The 19311-nt window shown below is 46.3% G+C and overlaps 1 protein-coding gene across 8 annotated transcripts in view; it reads right to left on the bottom strand.

The window, feature by feature from the left end:
* The window catches only part of LOC122922091, a 35498-nt gene that overhangs the window by 1083 nt on the left and 15104 nt on the right, over positions 1-19311 (bottom strand). For 2 of the 8 annotated variants that reach the window (XM_044272556.1, XM_044272561.1), the window contains 20 exons: positions 19056-19115; positions 18788-18940; positions 18134-18197; positions 16477-16560; positions 13179-13274; positions 12969-13064; positions 10761-10847; positions 10532-10624; positions 10198-10290; positions 9841-9933; positions 9462-9554; positions 8837-8929; positions 8409-8501; positions 3550-3642; positions 3131-3223; positions 2823-2915; positions 2506-2598; positions 1809-1919; positions 1132-1191; positions 327-495 (listed from right to left, as the gene is read on the bottom strand). In XM_044272556.1, coding sequence (XP_044128491.1) covers positions 344-495; positions 1132-1191; positions 1809-1919; positions 2506-2598; positions 2823-2915; positions 3131-3223; positions 3550-3642; positions 8409-8501; positions 8837-8929; positions 9462-9554; positions 9841-9933; positions 10198-10290; positions 10532-10624; positions 10761-10847; positions 12969-13064; positions 13179-13274; positions 16477-16560; positions 18134-18197; positions 18788-18940; positions 19056-19115 — 1893 coding nt within the window. In that variant the 3' untranslated portion in view covers positions 327-343. The remainder of the gene's footprint in view (positions 1-326; positions 496-1131; positions 1192-1808; positions 1920-2505; positions 2599-2822; positions 2916-3130; positions 3224-3549; positions 3643-8408; positions 8502-8836; positions 8930-9461; positions 9555-9840; positions 9934-10197; positions 10291-10531; positions 10625-10760; positions 10848-12968; positions 13065-13178; positions 13275-16476; positions 16561-18133; positions 18198-18787; positions 18941-19055; positions 19116-19311) is intronic. The other 6 variants (XM_044272559.1, XM_044272557.1, XM_044272558.1 and 3 more) reach the window with 6 other exon arrangements.

Below are 19311 nucleotides of genomic sequence, written 5' to 3'. Positions count from 1 at the left end.
GAGAAAGATTAGAGGGGAAAAGGAAAAAAGGGGAGGAAAGTAAAAAGCAAGGAAATGGAAGAAAAGGAAGAGGAATAAAATGTAGGAAGGAAAAGCAGGGGAACTAAAGGAAAAAAGAAAGTGCTGGAGAAGGGATGGAAGTGGAACGGTCTCATTTGTAGGAGCAGCTGTACCTACATATTAATATGCTGGCAGTATTACAATGGAAACTGGTGCCCCGAGAGCGGCTCTCGATTCTAGGTCATTAGAGAAGGGGGCATGCATTGTGACCCCCCACCTTTAATACAGCATAAGAACAGGGGGCGTCTTCATGGCACATCACTTACATAAACGTTTGCCTGTTTTAGGAGAAGGAAGAAGGTGGGTTCCCTGTTCTGTTTTTGAGGATGCCGGCCGGGTAGACGCCAGGTTTAGGAGGATTCTGGTTGGGGAACGTGCCTTGGCGTCTGTCTGACGAGAACCCGGCAGAACCCGTAGGCTGCTCACTCTGAGGCTCTGTCAAAGAATAACACACACAATCATTCATTCACTGCCTGAATGCTCATTTCCCAGCCTAAGGCATGCACATGACCGTGTTTTTTGCGGACTGGATGGGGACCCATTGATTTCAGAGGGGCCATAAAAGATTCGCACAGCACATCTATTCAACTGAAATTATCTAAAAAACAAAACAAAATGGCAGCATGCCCTCGGCCCATATCCGTGGTTTGTTTAGTCATGCGCATGAGGCCTAAATCTAAGGACAAGAGATATCCAGTTCTATGTCACTAATACACAAATGTGCATAACCCTTTATATGTCATGGTAACCCCCAGTAATTTATGGGATACCTCATGAGATGAGGATGTCTATAAGAACCATCACTAACTGCACCCGCTGGAAAGGGCACGTGGTGTGTCAGCGGCTCTTGGCCAACCAGCATCACCAAGAACAGGCCCAACAATATGGCTGACAGACATAGGCCCCCTGACAATGCTCCCACCATACGGCGTCATCACTAGCGTACTTCTCTTAGGGATGATCGGTCCAGCATTTTATAGATCCTCCATCTAATTATTGTTATAAAGCTTCAGCTAGCAACCAACAGGTTAAGACATGCAACAGATGAAGAAATACCAAGAGGTCCGATACCTGATTCAGATTCTTCTGCGCCACCGAACTGGGACTGCCATTGGGCCTGGGTGTACTGCTCTGTGAAGAAATACACGGGCGATTATTTATACGTCGCCCTCCTTTCCTCATACAGATGTCCTGTCTTCCTATTCAATCCCTAGCCACCCAGTGAGGGCCCATCACATGTGGAGGATTTTTTTATTGTTGCAATGTTCTCCAATGAAAAGCTTTTAGGTTTTTCCTTTTTCACTAAAACTTTATTTTACTTTTTTTTAACCATTTACTAGCACCACAAGGCAATCTCCTGAGCGCTTCTATAATACTTTTGGATTGCTAATGCAGTATAGTATATTATACCGTCAGTGCTATACTGACAGTCACCAGCAGGCTACACCAGAGAGGAATATTGCAGGCAAGGCCTGGGTCTTCACTAGGTTCCCAGCCGCCATATTAGACTTTGGCAACTTCTTTCCTCTAAACCTCTTACATGCTGTGGGAGCTATTGGCTGCAGCAGCTAAAGGGGTTAAACAGCCCAGATCAGCGCTCCGGCTGGTCTGTCCATAGGAACGCCAATTCGCAATCATCTGCTGAAATATCGGCAGGTGTAATACAGGCTTTAGACTAGACCACCGTAAAAAAGGCGTATTGGCACCAGATGGGAAAACCACGCCACAGTTGTTGCAGTGCGGGATACCTGGATTTCTGACTGCCGCTTGTCCTCCGAAGGGCCTTTGTTGCTTAGAGGGATCCAGATTAAGTCTGCCACCAGGAATTTGTGTATTCTGACCAAAACGCATATTGGGGCCTGTAAAACAAAAACTGGATTGGTTAGAAGAGGTGAAAGCACTAACTCTGCATACACGGGTCCCTGCATCTCTCAGAAAGCAGCCCCATGCAGTTAATTGAAAGTTATTATAAGGGTCCATTCACATGTCCGTATGAATGGTCCGGATCCGTTCTGCAATTATGCGGAACGGGTGCGGACCCATTCATTTTCAATAGGGCCGGAAAAGATGCGGACAGTGTGCTGTCCGCATCTCCGGTCCACGGCTCTGCAAAAAAATAGAGCATGTCCTATTCTTGTGCACAGTGACTCCTCTATATAGTGCCAGCCATGTGCGGTGTCAGTGTTTTGCGGTCTGCAAAACACTATGGACGTCTGAATGGACCCATAGCCACTGAATAAACTAAACATTGTGCCATTCCTCTGTTGTTCCTCCTGGAACGCCCCAACAATCATATAGACATCATAGAGGGAACGCCATCTATTAGCCAGGGAATGATAATGCGAGTTGTCACCTGTTGTCACCTCTGGATTTTAAGGATTTGAGCTGCACTTTAACAGTATTGTTAATGCGAATCCAAGCCGTGCAAGTCACAGTGTCAGATACCTGAGAATCTGCCCGGGGCTTGTCCTGGAAGATTTGGATTAGAAAATCTCTGGCCAGGGAATCCCAAATTCGGATTGGAACCTGCTCCGTCGCCTGTAAATGATATAATTGCATATTGTAATTGGCACTCCATGTATAACCGTGACGGATAATGGCCCACAAATTGTCCAGTCTAAGGCCTCATGCACACAACCCCATTCACCTGAATGGGGCCGCAAAAGTTCTTCAAATTGCGGAATGCACATGGGCGGCATCAGCGTTTTGCATGTAGCCTAACAGGGGTGTATTACTAATACATATCAAAAACTTTGAGATACCTGAGAACCTGCCCGGGGCTTGTCCTTGGAGATTTGGATTGGAGAATCTGGGGCCAGGGAATCGCGAATTCATATTGGAACCTGCTCCAGCGCCTGTAAACATTATAAATGTACATACATTGTAAGTGGCTCTCATGTATAGACACTATGGGGGAGGAATGACCGCTATTGTGATCATTGCTCCCCCATTCAGTTGTATTGACAGCAGCACATCCCTGATCACACATGGGGAAGAACTGATAAATAGTCCACAAATTGTCCCGTCTAACAGGGGGGTATTACTAATTCAAATCAAAACCGTAACATACCCGAATATCCGCCCGGGGCTTGTCCTTGGAGATTTGGATTGGCCATTCTGGAGCCAGGGAATCGCAGATTCGGATTGGAGCCTGCTCCGGCGCCTGTAAAGATTATATATGTATATACATAGTAATTGGCTCTCCATGTATAACTGCACCTGAATTTTCAGCTCTTTACCCTCATCTGACCATACAGACATCATTTCTGCTCAGAAACCACACTGGCCAATACTATGGGGAGGAATGACCACCATTGTGACCACTGCTCCCCTATTCAGTTGTATTGACTATCAACAGCACATCCCTGATCACACAGGAGGATGTGCTGCCAATATTAGTGCCCCTTTCATTCTGCAGGAACTGATAACCGGCCCACAAAGTGTCCTACTAGGGGTGTATTACTAATACAAATCAAAACTGTGAGATACCTGAATATCCGCCCGGGGCTTGACCTGGGAGATTCGGATTGGCCATTCTTGGGGCAGGGAGTAGCGGATTCCGATTGGAACCTGGTCCGGAGCCTGTAAACATTATAAATGTACATACATTGTAATTGGCTCTCCATGACATTTTCAGTTCTTTACCCCATCTGACCACACAGACATCATAGAGGGAGAAGCCCTGCTCAGAAATGTCACTGATGAATGCTTGTTTGCATCGACCTACTACACTGGCCAACACAATGTACATGATGTATTGCCCAAGAGGCCCCCACTGCACGAGCAGAATTAGCAGTAACCCGGAAGGGCGGAGCCCAGTGACTGATGCGGTACGCTTCCACAATGGCCAAACAAATCTATTGGGAAATGGAAACTTTGGATGCAGCCAGCCCTCGTCTCGGTCCCTCTGGAATGACGAATAGAGAATCCGTCTGTCGGAAAGAGGACAGCTGAGACAGATAGATGCGAATCTGGATAGATTAAAGGCTTGGGCAGATAAGGTTTAACACTGACAAATGTAAGGTTATGCACATGGGAAGGAATAATGCAAGTCACCCGTACATACTAAAATGGTAAAACACTGGGTAACACTGACATGGAAAAGGACCTACAAATTTTAGTGAACAGCAAACTAAGCTGTAGAAACCAGTGTCAGGCAGCTGCTGCCAAGGCCAATAAGATAATGGGTTGCATCAAAAGGGGCATAGATGCCCATGATGAGAACAAAGTTCTACCACTTTACAAATCACTAGTCAGACCACACATGGAGTACTGTGTACAGTTCTGGGCTCCTGTGAACAAGGCAGACATAGCAGAGCTGGAGAGGGTACAGAGGAGGGCAACTAAAGTAATAACTGGAATGGGGGGGGGGACTACAGTACCCTAAAAGATTATCAAAATTAGGGTTATTCACTTTAGAAAAAAAAGACGACTGTGGGGAGATCCAATAACTATGTATAAATATATCAGGGGTCAGTACAGAGATCACTCCCATCATCTGCTCACAAGGATGAGACGGGGCAGGACAAAAGGAAGGGAGAATGATCTCTTCATTGAGATGGAATGCCGACACAACCTTTGGAAGGAAGGACTGGACAGGGTGAAGGACTACTTTGTCCTGGTGGAGGATAAGGAAGGGAGACCAACAGGAAAGAGCCGCTAGCTCCGACACCCTACTGATGGAAGTGATTGCCACCAAAAACGCCACTTTGTAGAACAGGAAGCGAAGGGACAACTGCTGAAAAGGCACAAATGGAGAGGACTGGAGAGCACTGAGCACCAGATTAAGGTCCCATGGATTCAATGTAAGACAGTAAGGGGGCGCAGCGCCACTCCCTGCAGAAAGGTCCGAACCGCAGAAAGCAAAGCCAAGTTTCGTTGAAAAAGAAAGGAAAGGGTCGAAAACTTGCCCTTTGAAGGAACTGAGAGCCATCCCAAGGTCCATGCCCAACTGCAGGAAAGAGGCAACGAGAACCGAGACAACTGGTGGCGTTCGCACTAACTGAAGTAGGACTTCCAGGTCAGGTGAGCGATCCGGGAGGATGACGGCTTCCTAGCACGAATCGTGGTCTGGACAACCGCATCCGAGAAACCCCGAGCCCTTAGTACGGCGGCTTCAACAGCCAAGCCGTTAAATGTAGAGACCCTAAATTCGGGTGGAAGATCTGTCCCTGCGACAAGAGGTCCTCCCAAGGGGAAGACGCCATGGTTCGTCGGTAAGGAGGGAGACTAGGGATGCGTGCCATACTCTACATGGCCAGTCCGGGGCTGTGAGAATGACGGGCAGACCTTCGAACCTGATTTTTCGGAGAAGACTCTGAATGAGCGGAAGAGGAGGGAACACATAAGGAAACGTGATCCCGTGGACGCAGTTCACAAGGGCGTCCAACGCCCGAGGATCCTTGGACCTCGCCAAGAAGGTCTCTACCTTGCGGTTGAAGCGGGGGGCCATGAGATCCACATCCGGCTGACCCCATTGCTCACAGATTGCTCACAGATTGCGAGAAAGACCTGTAGCCCACAATATTGATCGGAAGTTGGTGTTCCTCGAGGGACAAGGAGCCTTGGACCGAGAGATTGTCCAGAACTCCACCCCAGCCCCAGAGACTGGCATCCGTCGTCAACCCTATCCAGCGGAGGGGAAGGAAGGGGTGGCCCGATGTCGGCATCGGAGAGGACAATCAGCCCGAAGGTCTCGGCGCGTCGAGGCAGGGAGACAGATGAGTCGATCCAGGGAGGCTGGTGAAACGGTCCCAAATGGTCAGAATGCACCGCTGAAGAGCCCTGGTATGGAAACGAGCATAGGGCACTGCTTCAAAGAAAGAGACCATGTGGCCCACAGCCCTCGTGCACTGGCAAATGGGAAGAGGCAGAGGCCACAACGAAGAGGATCTGGCGACAGAGAGGGGAGAGTTTGCCCAGGGGCAAGAATATCTTGGCCCGATTGGTGTCGAACAGCATGCCCGGAAACATCAGCTGCCGAGATGGATGAAGACAGAACCCATCCGAAGTGTTCCAGGGTGTCCCGGACGATGTGCAGGACCCTTGGTCAGCATATCGTCCAAGTACGGAATTGCCACTATCCCCCTGGCATGAAGCAGAGCCATGACTGAGGCCAGAATCTTGGTAAAGACTCTGGGAGCTGTGGCACAACCGAATGGGAGGGCCACAAACTGGTAATGAAAAGGTCCCACTGTGAACCAAAGCTATTTTTGGTGACCGACGCAGATGGGAACATGGAGGTCCTTGATGTCTATCGAGGACAGGTATTCCCCTGGGTCCATGGATGCAATGACTGAACACAGGGACTCCATCCGGAAGCGGCGGAGCCAAAGGAATCAGTTGAGGGCTTTGAGGTCTAGGATGGGACGGACCGTGGGGAGCAAAAAAAACGGGGCGGAGGTGGGAATCGGAACTCCGGTTTATAACCCTCCGATATGACTTCTCGCACCCAGGCATCCGAGACGTGAGCTAGCCAGACATGCTGGACCAGATGAAGATGACCTCCCAATCGCCTGGGGGGTGCCAGAGGCCACCTGTCATGCAGAGGAGGACTTGGAGGTATAGGGCTTGGAGCCCTGCTGGCGAGGACGCCAGGGAGGGCGAGGCTTAAAAGATGGTTTGCGCTTCTGCTCTGGGGCAGATTTGTCGGTTGGCCGCTTCAGGCTGGAGGAACTCCAAAAGGGCCGATAAAAAGAGGTCTGCGCTTTTTAGACCTTTTGAAGCGAGTCCTGCTCTGCGGCAAATGGGTGCTTTTACCCCCTGTAGCATCAGAGATAATCTCATCCAGACACTTGCCGAAAAGTCTGCTACCTGAAAAGTGGAGGGATGTCAAGGCCCGTTTAGAACCATATTCCGCCGCCCAGCAAGATAGCCACACGGTACGGCGAATAGCCACCAAAAGGGATGAATAACGGGCCAAAAGAAAGAAGTTTTGCAAGTACAGAGGGCTTCCCTTCATCTCACCCCCTCAGGAGAGTTGACATGCAGCTGTTAACTCTTTCCCCGCCTGGGGGGACAAGGCTTTGTGGGGGCCATCCTAGCAAGTAACCTAAGAAGGGGGAGGGGGGGAGAGGGGGGTTTGGAGTGTTCTGCCCCCCCCCCCCCCCCTGGTTCCAGTCGGGTTACCACCTTCGGTGTGCAGCCCCTTAGGGAGGGATGCTACACCGGAACAGAGGGGACTTGTCATGGTGACCCGCAGGCTGGCGGGATGCAGAGGCTTTAGGAACCTCTGGTACTCCTTGTCTTCTGGAGACCGGGAAGGAGCAGCGGGCTTGGGGACCCCCTGGTCTCACGTCTCTCAGCAGACCTGCAAAGCAGGGAGGTCTGCCTCCTACGGACACCAAGCTAAAAACTGTTTTAGCTTAGTCCCTGTAGGAAGGGTATAGCTGGAGGGAGGAGCTCACACTTTTGTGCTTAGTGTCGCCTGCTAGTGGCAGCAGCTATACCCACGGTCAAGCCTGTGTCCCCCAATGATACGGATGAGAAATGGGTGTTTCACCTTCTGATGAGTGTTTTCGTTGCCAGGTGGCGGTTGGGACTTATACACACAATGTAGTCCTGTCCGATCGCCAATCAGTTTGGGTCGGATCTTCTACTGTTCCTCAATACCCACTTACAACTCCACAGGATTCTAACTCCCCAGGTAGGCCTCCTAGGTATTTTGGAGGAGATTGTAAGGAAAGGGGGCCGGGGGGGCAATCTGATAGACTTTTCTTTCATTTTGTCCTTTTTTGTGCCCGTAAAATAGTAATAATGTCCTGGAAATCCACAGCCTCAGTGGATTCAGCTCAAACAAATATGTTCCATTTTACAAAACCCAATATGCTAACAGGAAATGTCCTCAGAAGTTCCATAAAATATGATCACACTGGATTGATCTCGATATAACTGCTCTTTAATGACTTTTTTGCACGCTGGTGAGTAGACCATGCGGCGAGAGATTTTGAAGGCACAAGGTATGAATGAGTGTGAATGCTTGTCCTTTTATCTGTAGTTTACATATTTTTGTTATTTCTCTTAACATAATGATCTACATTGTAATTGGCTCTCCAAGTATAGACGTGCCTGCCTTTTCAGCCCTTTACCCCATCTGACCATACAGACATCAAAAAGAGAGAAGCCCTGCTCATTAACCACACTGGCTAATACTATGGGGGAGGAATGACCGCTATTGCGATCACTGCTCCCCCATTCATTTGTATTGACTATCAGCAGCACATCCCTGATCACACAGAAGGATTTGCTGCCAATATTCGTGCCCCTTTAATGCTACAGGAACTGATAACCAGCCCACAAATTGTCCTACTAGGGGTTTATTAGTAATACAAATCAAAACTGTGAGATACCTGAATATCCGCCCTGGGCTTGTCCTAGGAGATTTGGAATGGCCATTCTGGGGTCAGGGAGTAGCGGATTCCGATTGGAACCTGCTCCGGCACCTGTAAACATTATAAATGTACATACATTGTAAGTGGCTCTGATGTATAGACACACCGGCATTTTCAGTTCTTTACCCCCATCTGATCACACAGACATCATAGAGGGAGAAGCCCTGCTCAGAAACCTCACTGATGAATGCTTGTTTGCATCGACCTACTACACTGGCCAATACTATGGGGGAGGAATGACCGCTATTGTGATCTTTGCTCCCCCATTCAGTTGTATTGACAGCAGCACATCACTGATCACACAGAGGGAAGAACTGATAACTGGCACACAAATTGTCCCGTCTAACAGGGGTGCATTACTAATGCAAATCAAAACTGTGAGATACCTGAATATCCGCCCTGGGCTTGTCCTTGGAGATTTGGATTGGCCATTCTGGAGCCAGGGAGTCGCGGATTCGGATTGGAGCCTGCCCCGGCGCCTGTAAAGATTATATATGTACATACATTGTAATTGGCTCTCCATGTATAACCGCACCTGAATTTTCAGCTCTTTACCACATCTGACCACACAGATATCATAACGGGAGAAGCCCTGCTAACAAACCTCACTGGCCAATACTGTGGGGGAGGAATGACCGCCATTGTGATCACTGCTCCCCCATTAGGCAGCACAACCCTGATCACACAGGGGGAAGAGCTGATAACGACCCACAAATTATCCAGTCTAAGGGTCTATTCACACATCCGTGTGTGTGTTTTGCGGATCCACGGATTCGTGGATCCGCAAAACACGGACATCAACGATGTGCATTCCGCATTTTGCGGACCGCACATCGCTGCCACTCTCATAGAAAATGCCTTTTCTTGTACGCAATTGCGGACAAGAATAGGACATGTTCTATTTTTTTTGGGATCGGAATTGCGGATCCACAATTCCGGAACGAAATTACGGACGTGGGAATGGACCCTAACAGGGGTGCATTACTAATACAAATCAAAACTGTGAGATACCTGAATATCCGCCCTGTGCTTGTCCTTGGAGATTTGGATTGGCCATTCTGGAGCCAGGGAGTCGCGGATTCGGATTGGAGCCTGCTCCGGCGCCTGTAAACATTATATATGTACATACATTGTAATTGGCTCTCAATGTATAGACACACCGGCATTTTCAGCTCTTTACCCCATCTGACCACACAGACATCATAACGAGAGAAGTTAACAAACCTCACTGGCCAATACTATGGGGGAGGAATGACCGCCTTCGTGATCACTGCTCCCCCATTCAGCAGCACAACCCTGATCACACAGGGGGGGAAGAACTGATAACGGCCCACAAATTGTCCAGTCTAACAGTGGGGTATTACTAATACAAATCAAAACTGTGAGATACCTGAATATCCGCCCAGGGCTTGTCCTGGGAGATTTGGATTGGCCACTCTGGGACCAGGGACTCGCGGATTCGGATTGGAGCCTGCTCCGGCGCCTGTAAACATTATATATGTATACATTGTAATTGGCTCTCCATGTATAGACGTGCCTGCATTTTCAGCCATTTTCTACATCTTACCATATAGACATCATAAAGGGAGATGCCCTGCTCAGACACCACACTGGCAAATACTATGGGGGAGGAATGACCGCTATTGTGATCATAGTGCCCCCACACAGGGGGAAGAACCGATAACTGGTCCACAAATTATCCCGTCTAACGAGGGGGTATTACTAATGCAAATCAAGACTGAGATACCTGAATATCCGCCCGGGGCTTGTCCTGGCGTACTTTGATTAGCTGTTTTGGGGCCAGGGAGTCGCGGATTTGTATTAGAACCTGCTCCGGAGCCTGTAAAATTAGTAATACATTTATTAAAAGGGTTTTACATTGTAGAGGGAAGAAAAGTACAAGGCCTATGACAGGTATATTCCAATGTCGGCCTGCTAAATTTACCATCCACTACTGTAATGTACCGATTCCAATTCATGGGTGGAAAAAGCAATCTAATGATTGCCTCTTTAAGTCCCCTAAGGGGCTAAATAAACATTATTCACAAATCACACACATCTCTTTATGACTATTTAGTTACCCTGAGGTTTCTGAAGCTGTTGAACTAGTGGCCCCAGACCGGACACGAGCGCTTTCTGGGAGAAGGCCCCTTGCTGGGGCTGGGTCACGAACCCTGTGGAAGAAAAAGGGTATGAAATATTTATGTCTACATTACTGCGTCATCTGCCAGGCGTAACGAGATGCGTTTCTTCTTATGCCCAGACCAGATTGTTACCCAGTATACGTTCCCTTCATTACAGTATAATTACCTGCTGCTTCAAGTAAAGGTGCAATACTGCCGGACACTAGCGCCTTCTGGAAGTTGGTCAGTGGCAGAGGCTCGTTGACTGATTGTGCTGCAGAAAGGGTGTAAAGAGATCTAGATTACTGAAGGATCTGGAGATGGATCGACTAGGACACAGGATTTCCAATCAATTACAGGTCCTGCACCTTCTGCAAGGTATAGTGGGGCGCAATTGGGACTGTACTGGACTGTAACCCAGGATATGTACAACCAAGACTTATAGGGCATCTGTCATCACATAACAGCATGGCAATCCAACATACTTTTTAGATGCTTTTTTCTCCATCTCGATGTGTGGCCCCATTCGAGAGACATTAGCATTTTTATTTTATGCATATTAGCTTCTTGGTGCAACATGGGCATTGCCCTTGCACCTAAAGCTCTATTCAGTTTCCCTGATGGCCAGCTCCGCTTTTCAGTGACCTGGTCAGCCAGTGTCGACATAAACACGTCTGGTCCTGAAGTATCGCCCTGCATGTTCTCTGCGATAGGCGCATGCACCGTACAGGAACTAATGGGGCATTATTAATTCTGGGGGGCACTAATGGGGGCATTATTAATTCTGGGGGGGCACTAATGGGGGCATTATTAATTCTGGGGGGGCGCTAATGGGGCATTATTAATTCTGGGGGCCGCTAATGGGGGCATTATTAATTCTGGGGGGGGGGCGCTAATGGGGGCATTATTAATTCTGGGGGGGGCGCTAATGGGGGCATTAATTCTGGGGGCCGCTAATGGGGGCATTATTCATTCTGGGGGCCGCTAATGGGGGCATTATTCATTCTGGGGGCCGCTAATGGGGGCATTATTCATTCTGGGGGCCGCTAAAGGGGGCATTATTCATTCTGGGGGCCGCTAAAGGGGGCATTATTCATTCTGGGGGCCGCTAAAGGGGGCATTATTCATTCTGGGGGCCGCTAATGGGGGCATTATTAGTTCTGGGGGGCCGCTAATGGGGGCATTATTAATTCTGGGGGGCACTAATGGGGGCATTATTAGTTCTGGGGGGCCGCTAATGGGGGCATTATTAATTCTGGGGGGCACTAATGGGGGCATTATTAATTCTGGGGGGCACTAATGGGGGCATTATTAATTCTGGGGGGCACTAATGGGGGCATTATTAATTCTGGGGGGCACTAATGGGGGCATTATCAATTCTGGGGGCCGCTAATGGGGGCATTATTAATTCTGGGGGCCGCTAATGGGGGCATTATTAATTCTGGGGGCCGCTAATAGGGGCATTATTAATTCTGGGGGGCACTATTAATACTGGAAGCCACATTATCAGATAGCAACTTAACACCCCATGTTAAGCCTCGCCCTCACAATCACACCCCCTTTGGGTAACTTGGCTGGTATTTTTTGTTGGGAAAGGTGGCAACCCTATCCTTAATGCACCTGTCATCCATACGCTAGAATGGCATCCATTTAACGGACATGTCACCAGAAAATCATGGACTATATCATGGCTGACTTATAGCGACTACACAGAGGCCAAAAAGACGCTTTCTGACTACTGGAGCCCTATGGGTAGGTTTTGCATGTACGTCCAGAGCTTTACTGGCATACATGCCAAATGCTGGCTAAATCACAATGTGAACCCAGCCTTACTGAGTAGAACTTGCAGAGACAGGGTGACAGAGTTCAGCTATGATGTGGGGTGAAAAAGTAGAATAAAGAGATGAATAAGAGTTGCTTTTGAGTAGATTGGGGTGCTTTCACACAACCATATACATTTTGGAGTCTACAAAACCTGCAAATGATGGATGCGCTCCATGTGGCACCCGCATTATGTTGTGGACCCATTTTGCGGAAAAGTATAGGACAGGGATCAGCAACCTTCAGCTGCTGTGAAACTACAACTCCCATCTACAACAGCTGTTCTTGTAACTCCTACAGAAGAGAAAGGAGGATTCTGGGAGTTGTAGTTTCAGAATAGCTGGTGTGCCGGAGGCTGCTGATCCATGGTATGTTCTGTCTTTTGCGTAACGGATGTATGGGTGGGGAAAGCACACAGATGCAAAACGCGGCAATGAAGTCAATGGGTCCACTAAAATTTGGATGTCATACAGACCACATCGGTAATTTGCGGATCATACGGTTGTGTGAATGCACCCTTAATAGGATGTTACTGCTTCAGTTTGTGTATGCCTTTAAATCACCACATACTGACCTTGAGGTTGTGGAACTTTTGGGGCTTTACCAGACGCCCGTGCCTTCTTGGAGGTGGTCTTTGGCTGAGGCGGGTCGACTTTCTGTGCCGATGACACTGATAAAGAGATCTATGTTACAGGATTTGGAAGCATTTCAGCCCACAATGGGGGGGCTGCATTGTGACCCAGTGTATGTACAATCCAGACAATCACTTCTTTACTGCAGTTACCTGCAGGTTTTGGAACAGCTTTTGGAGCTGCCGGCGCAGGACTCCATAGGGGCGGCTTCTCAAAGCTGGTCGCTTGCTCCGGCTGCTTGACGGTCTCTGAAAGGTATAAAATAGCTACGTTACAGAACCTTCTGTGGGTCGTCAGACATAGCGGGTGACTCATCTTACAATGGGTTCCTGACCAGGCCTAATTCTGCCATGTGTCACTTGACCTGGTCATAACTTTGGAACGCTTTTACTTATCCAAGACATTCTGAGATAGTTTTTTCGTACCACATTATACTTTATGTTAATGGTAAATTTGAGACAATATGTTTTACCTTTATTTATTAAAATGTAAAATAAAAAAAATACCCAAAATTTGGAAAAAATTCACTATTTTCTAAATTTGAATATCTCTGCTTTTAACAAATAGTTGACATTCAGCATACATCTACTTTATGTTACCATCCTTTTGTTTATTTTTTTTAGAATTTTAGCAGCAATTTTTGAAATTTTCAAGAAAATTTCAAAAATTAAAGGGGTTATCTGAGACTAACAAATGACCCTCAATATGCTGGGCCGCTCACACTGAATCTGCTTACTTGGCTCCCCGCGCCACCCCATCTTCCTGTGCGTGGATGAAAACATCTGGTGTCGGGGGTGAGCAGCCTCCCTATCATAGCGGGTGACACCATGTAGGCTTGTCCTCGTCTGTCATTGGCTGCTCCCCCCCCCCCCCATAACAGATACTATCCATAAAAGACCCCATTTTAGAAACTACACCTCTCAAACTATTCTAAACTGATTTTCTAAATGGTCTTTAGGCGCCATGTTGCATTTGAAGAGACCGTGAGGTACCCCCACAGTGAAACCCCCCAGAAAGTGACATTTTGGAAACTACACCACCCTAGGAATTTTTAATGGGTGTAGCGAGCACTTTGACCCAACTGGCGTCTCATAGAATTTTAGCTGTGAAAATGAAAAATTACTTTCACAAAGGATAAAAGAAGAATATCACCTCAAAATGTGCTACTCATTTTCTCCTAAATACAGTAACACCCCAATTGTGGTCGTAAACTGCTGTTTGGGGATACGCCAGGGCTCAGAAGGGAAGGAACGGCATCTGTATTTTCTAATATGGGATTTGCTGAAATGGTTTTTAAGAGCCCTAACTTTTTCATTTTTTTGTTGACCTTGCTGTGTGAGGGCTTATTTTTTGCAGGACAAGCTGTAGTTTTTATTGGCACCATTTTAGGGTATATTTAGCTTTTTGGTTGCTTTTATTTTCATGTTTGGGAGGTGAGGTGGGCAAAAAGTTTAATTTTGCCCCCTATTTTTTACTTTTTATGAGGCTTACTGTGTGGTATTTATGATAAGATAACTTTATTGTTAACATTGATAAGATTATGGCAATACCAAATTTATATATTATTTTTTCATGTTTTATTACTTTTGCATAATAAAATCCCATTTAATAAACATCCATTATATTTTTCATCACCACATACTAACATCCATAACATTATTATTTTACTGCCAATGTAGATTTTTAAGGGCTTGCTTTTTGCAGGACTGTACTTTTTATTGGTACCATTTTCAGGTACATACATTTTTTGATAATTTGATAGTGTTTTTTTGGGAGGTGAGATGGCCAAAAAAATAAAAAGAAAGATTTTTGGTGTAATTTTTTTATTCTTTTTACGGCATTCACTTGATGCGGTAGATTATGTGATTTTTATAGAGCCGGTCGTTACAGACTCAACAATATCAAATATGTCTATTTTCATATTTTACACAATAAGAGCATGTTTTTTTGGGGGGGTGGATCATGATTTTGTGTTTTATATATATATTATTTTTATTTTTCCTGGCTATGGCCTTAAGTGAGGGCTTATTTTTTGTGGGATAAGGTGATGTTCTTATTATCATTTTGGGGTACATAAGACTTTTTGATCACTTGATATTATGTATTTTAGGAAAAGAGGTGACAAAAAAAAATAGCTGTTGTGGCATGATGGGATAGATCATGTGATATTTTTATAGAGCCGGATGTGGCGATACCAAATATGTCTTTTTCTCTATTTTTAAATGACTTAATTGAGGAAAAGGGCGCTTTTTTACCATGTAAAACTTTTTTCTTGTTATATCTTGTATTATTTTTTTTATACTTTGTGTCCACCATAAGATCTAGGGGACATTTAACTTTTTTTTTACACTATTGATTTTTCCAGCAACTGGGGCCCGACTCCGGTCATGGGGGGGAATATACTCAGCTCCTGCACTGTGACCGCCGGGCCGGAGCAGCACATTACTTCCTTAGCTAAATACACAGAAGTCGTCCAGCGCGGTGTATACAGCGATCTAGAAGGCAGTGACACGGAGGAACAGTCCCTGTTTTCTCCATGGGGTGCCCTGCTGTCACCGACAGCGGGCCCCCTGCTCAGCAGTTGCACTACTCACGTGCAGCTGCGATCTCTAAATGGGCGTTCTAAAACGTCCATTCAGTAAGATTAATCCCGAATGCTCAGACGTTTATAGTCTATGGGTGGTCAGGAAGTGGTTAACACAAAACTGACCTACATGGACGTCGTCTGCAGGGTATAGTTCCTGCAAAATCCTGCAACTGGATGTCACTGTTGTCCTGCGCCATGGCCAATCACCATGGAAGCCCGGCTGCAACTGCCACGAATGGAGATAAGTCATACGGCGTAATTTTAACCACTTAGATGCTGTGGTAAATAGGGAGGGGGCTCTCTTAACCTCCCAGCAATCACAGCGTGCTGATGAATTGCTATGGCAGGTGGGGGACTAATTATTACCCCCTGTCAGAGACATTACCTAAGAATATTGTCCGTCAGTCTTTTGCTGGTAGGCATAATACACTGCAATACATATACTAGGCAGTGTATTATATCAGATTTAAAAAAAACATTGTTTAAAAATGTATGTAACAAAAAAGTACACATATACGATAATGCCATATATGTAACAAACTATCAAATTATATTATTTAACCAGCATGGTGACCACCATAAAAAATGAATCCCATTAAAAGTTATGGATCTCAGAATATGGAGAGTGTACAGAAGCCGTAACACGTAACAAACCTACACATATCTGATACTGTCAGAAACGTTCCGCTGAAAAATACAACCCGTCCTACCTCAAAAAGCTATACGCTGTCAAAAATACAAGTTATGACTCTTAGATTGGGACAAAGCAAAAAAAAAAAAAAAGGGATTCTTAAGGGGTTAAAACAGGATTGAAGCCCATTATGCATGCAACCCAGAAAACCGCTTTATTACTATAGCATTACCTTGAGGTTTCTCAGCAGTCGGTTTAGGTGCGGTGACGTTCTTCTCGCCGGTCACTTTCTTAAACAGTTTAATATTCTCCAGTTCTGGAAATTGATGTTAGTGAAAGGGAAGTGAGGAACAGAATCAGACTACAAAATACTCGTAGTACTGAAATCAAGTGATTCGATTTATTTTCAGTGTATAACCACTGGGGGGGAGCAAATGGCCCCATCAGTGGATAACCCCTGCCTATACACTCTACTAGGACATATGGCTTTGTCCTGCTTGTAATTCCCCCCATTACAATCAGAAATATCTGCTTCTACCCTGGCATACCTAAAAATGTCATGGCTGACCGTTTGTTTCAGTAGGACCCCTGTACTTGTACATTCTGGGTGTTGACTTTGGATCCATAGCCTCCGATCCATCAATATCTACCTAACCAACCTGTATAGTGACAGCTACATGAGGACATGATTAGATCCACATTAAGTTTTGAATGACTCCTGAAGGCTACAGTAGTGCACCCTCAGGCTGTGGACCCGAAACTACAAGTAATTGTAACCCTGTAATCAGAGGTCGCAATAACGCCTGTACAAGCGTCATAGACGCCTTTTCATGCAATTTTACACTTTGAAAAAAGGCTAATGAGTATGAATACGCATTGAGGCTTTTCATGGTGTTAACCAGCGCACTGCACGCTGTGAATCTCATGGGCAGTACAGCAATACTGCTGTTACCCAAAACATCCAATAGCTGAGCTCCTTACTGGCAGGTGTAGGGTTGGCAGCAAGTAAGGAGCTTGTTATTAGAGAGGGAGGCTAATTTCGGCGGGCTACTTCTCCATGCCGCTTCAGAGTCCCTGACTGTGTAGGCTAACTAGTGGCTGGCAGAGGAAAGATCCATGAAGACGGGAGAGCTGCCCGTGAGGAGGCCAACTGATGTCTGGGGACAGCTGATAAGGAGCGCGGACGGACAGCACAGTACTGATCTTTGCTCTGCACCGGGGTAATGGGATCACTTAGAGTGCAGTGTGGAAGCATTCTTCTGACTGCTGAGCCAGATGCCGACATCATGATGCCAGACAAGAAGTCATCATACCTCTCGGGGTCTTGACACCGGAATGTAAAGTACGATGCTGAACTCTCCTGTGTTCTCCCTGTGTTAGGTGCTCAGCCAGAGCCTGCTGGTGCAGTGATCAGTGAGTCCAGAAGCTGAGCATCTGAGTCAGGACTCACTCATCATTGCACCAGCAGGCTCCAGCTTAGGTGCTCAGCAAGAGCCTATGGATTAACTGATCACTGCATTATATTTTAAATATGATGGAGAAAACATGAGTTTTTAAATTGCACAAGAGTCAGAAATGTAAAATTGTCTAAATCTGCCATTTATGTATAGAAGACAATTCTAGAGCAGACTGGTAACGGTTTCCTGCATAAATAGCACCCTGTTATTTAGGCCTATGTGTTATATATATATTGATTAATTCAACTTTTCGTACTCCTCTTCAGCTGAAAATACTCCTCAAAAACAGTAAGGGTATTTTTACGCTTTCGGAAAAAAAATGTAGTGCGACCTCTGCCTGTAATAGATATATGTAAAAACTGTGCATTGAAGGGCCTCTCGTACATCTCTCCCAGCTCTCCTTTAAATGCACATTCGGTCTTAGTACCTTACCTGTACTTTTCATGGTTGTGGCAAATATGTTATCCTCTTTACGTTTCTTAAGCTGTAAAAATACCTAGAACACAAAATATAGATGGTTATACATGAGGGAAAGTGGAAGAAGTTGTACACAGCAGATCAGAGTGTAGAGAGGGGAGAAAGCATCTAAGGAAAGATTGCATAGAATGAAAGGAAAGCAGACAAAATGCTGCTTACAAATGTAGAGACAAAGCATAGCACCCATAATAGACTCTGCAAGGGAGCGAGGAGGGAAATCACATGGTCAGTATCAGTGAGGAATAATTCCAAAAACTAAGCTGTGCTGATAGATGATAGCTAGTGACGGCAGCAGCATCCTGGACACACAGACACATCATGTATTACTGGGAGGGACACCCGCACATGATAAAAATCTAAAACCAGTAGTACATTAACATGGCCGTTGGGGTATCTCCATTTGGTTTGATCAGTAGCGGTATTGGTGCTTGGGCCCCCACCTATCATAAGTTCAGCTCAGCAATTGAAAGCCCTGCAAAATCCTATCAAGTGGTTGGTGGAGGAAGTGGAGGGGGAACTGCACTAGCTACACCAGAGGTCGTCACAGAAGGGACAGGAAGGTCCCTGACATGAGGACAGCTGGCAGGGCAGTCATACATGACACAGTACCTTCTTTTCTTCTTCCAGCTTCTGTTTCTCCTGTGAAATCCACTTCTGTAATTCCTCCTTACGCGTTTTGTGACGCATCATAGACTCAGACAACACTTTTATGGCTTTCAAGATGAACTGAACATCTTCTTCATCGCCGATGTGGTAGGTTTTCTAAGAGAAATGAGCGAGGGATGGAATGAACGAGGCCGCATCAGACAAAGGGATCTGATACAGAGAACACGTCACGAGAAACGGCTCATGTTATCGGACAGGCCGGTCACCTTACCAAGAAATCAAACAACTCCTCGTTGCACCAGAAATCCTCTGGTTCACCATCACTGAACTCCTAGAGGGAACAGACATGTTTGTTAGTTCTGCTGTACAGACCCCTATACAAACGTGGAACCCATACCTACGTGACACTGATAGCACAGGCGATATGCCGTCAGTGCCTGAGAAGGACCAACCCCTTTAACATCACTGTATATAGATCTGATTATATATACTGAAGTGAACGAGCCTTAAAGGGGTCTGTCCATTCC

Source organism: Bufo gargarizans, chromosome 11, assembly GCF_014858855.1.
Source record: "Bufo gargarizans isolate SCDJY-AF-19 chromosome 11, ASM1485885v1, whole genome shotgun sequence".
Taxonomy (NCBI): domain Eukaryota; kingdom Metazoa; phylum Chordata; class Amphibia; order Anura; family Bufonidae; genus Bufo; species Bufo gargarizans.
Note: the sequence above shows the minus strand (reverse complement) of the source record. Positions and strands in the feature narration are given on the sequence as shown.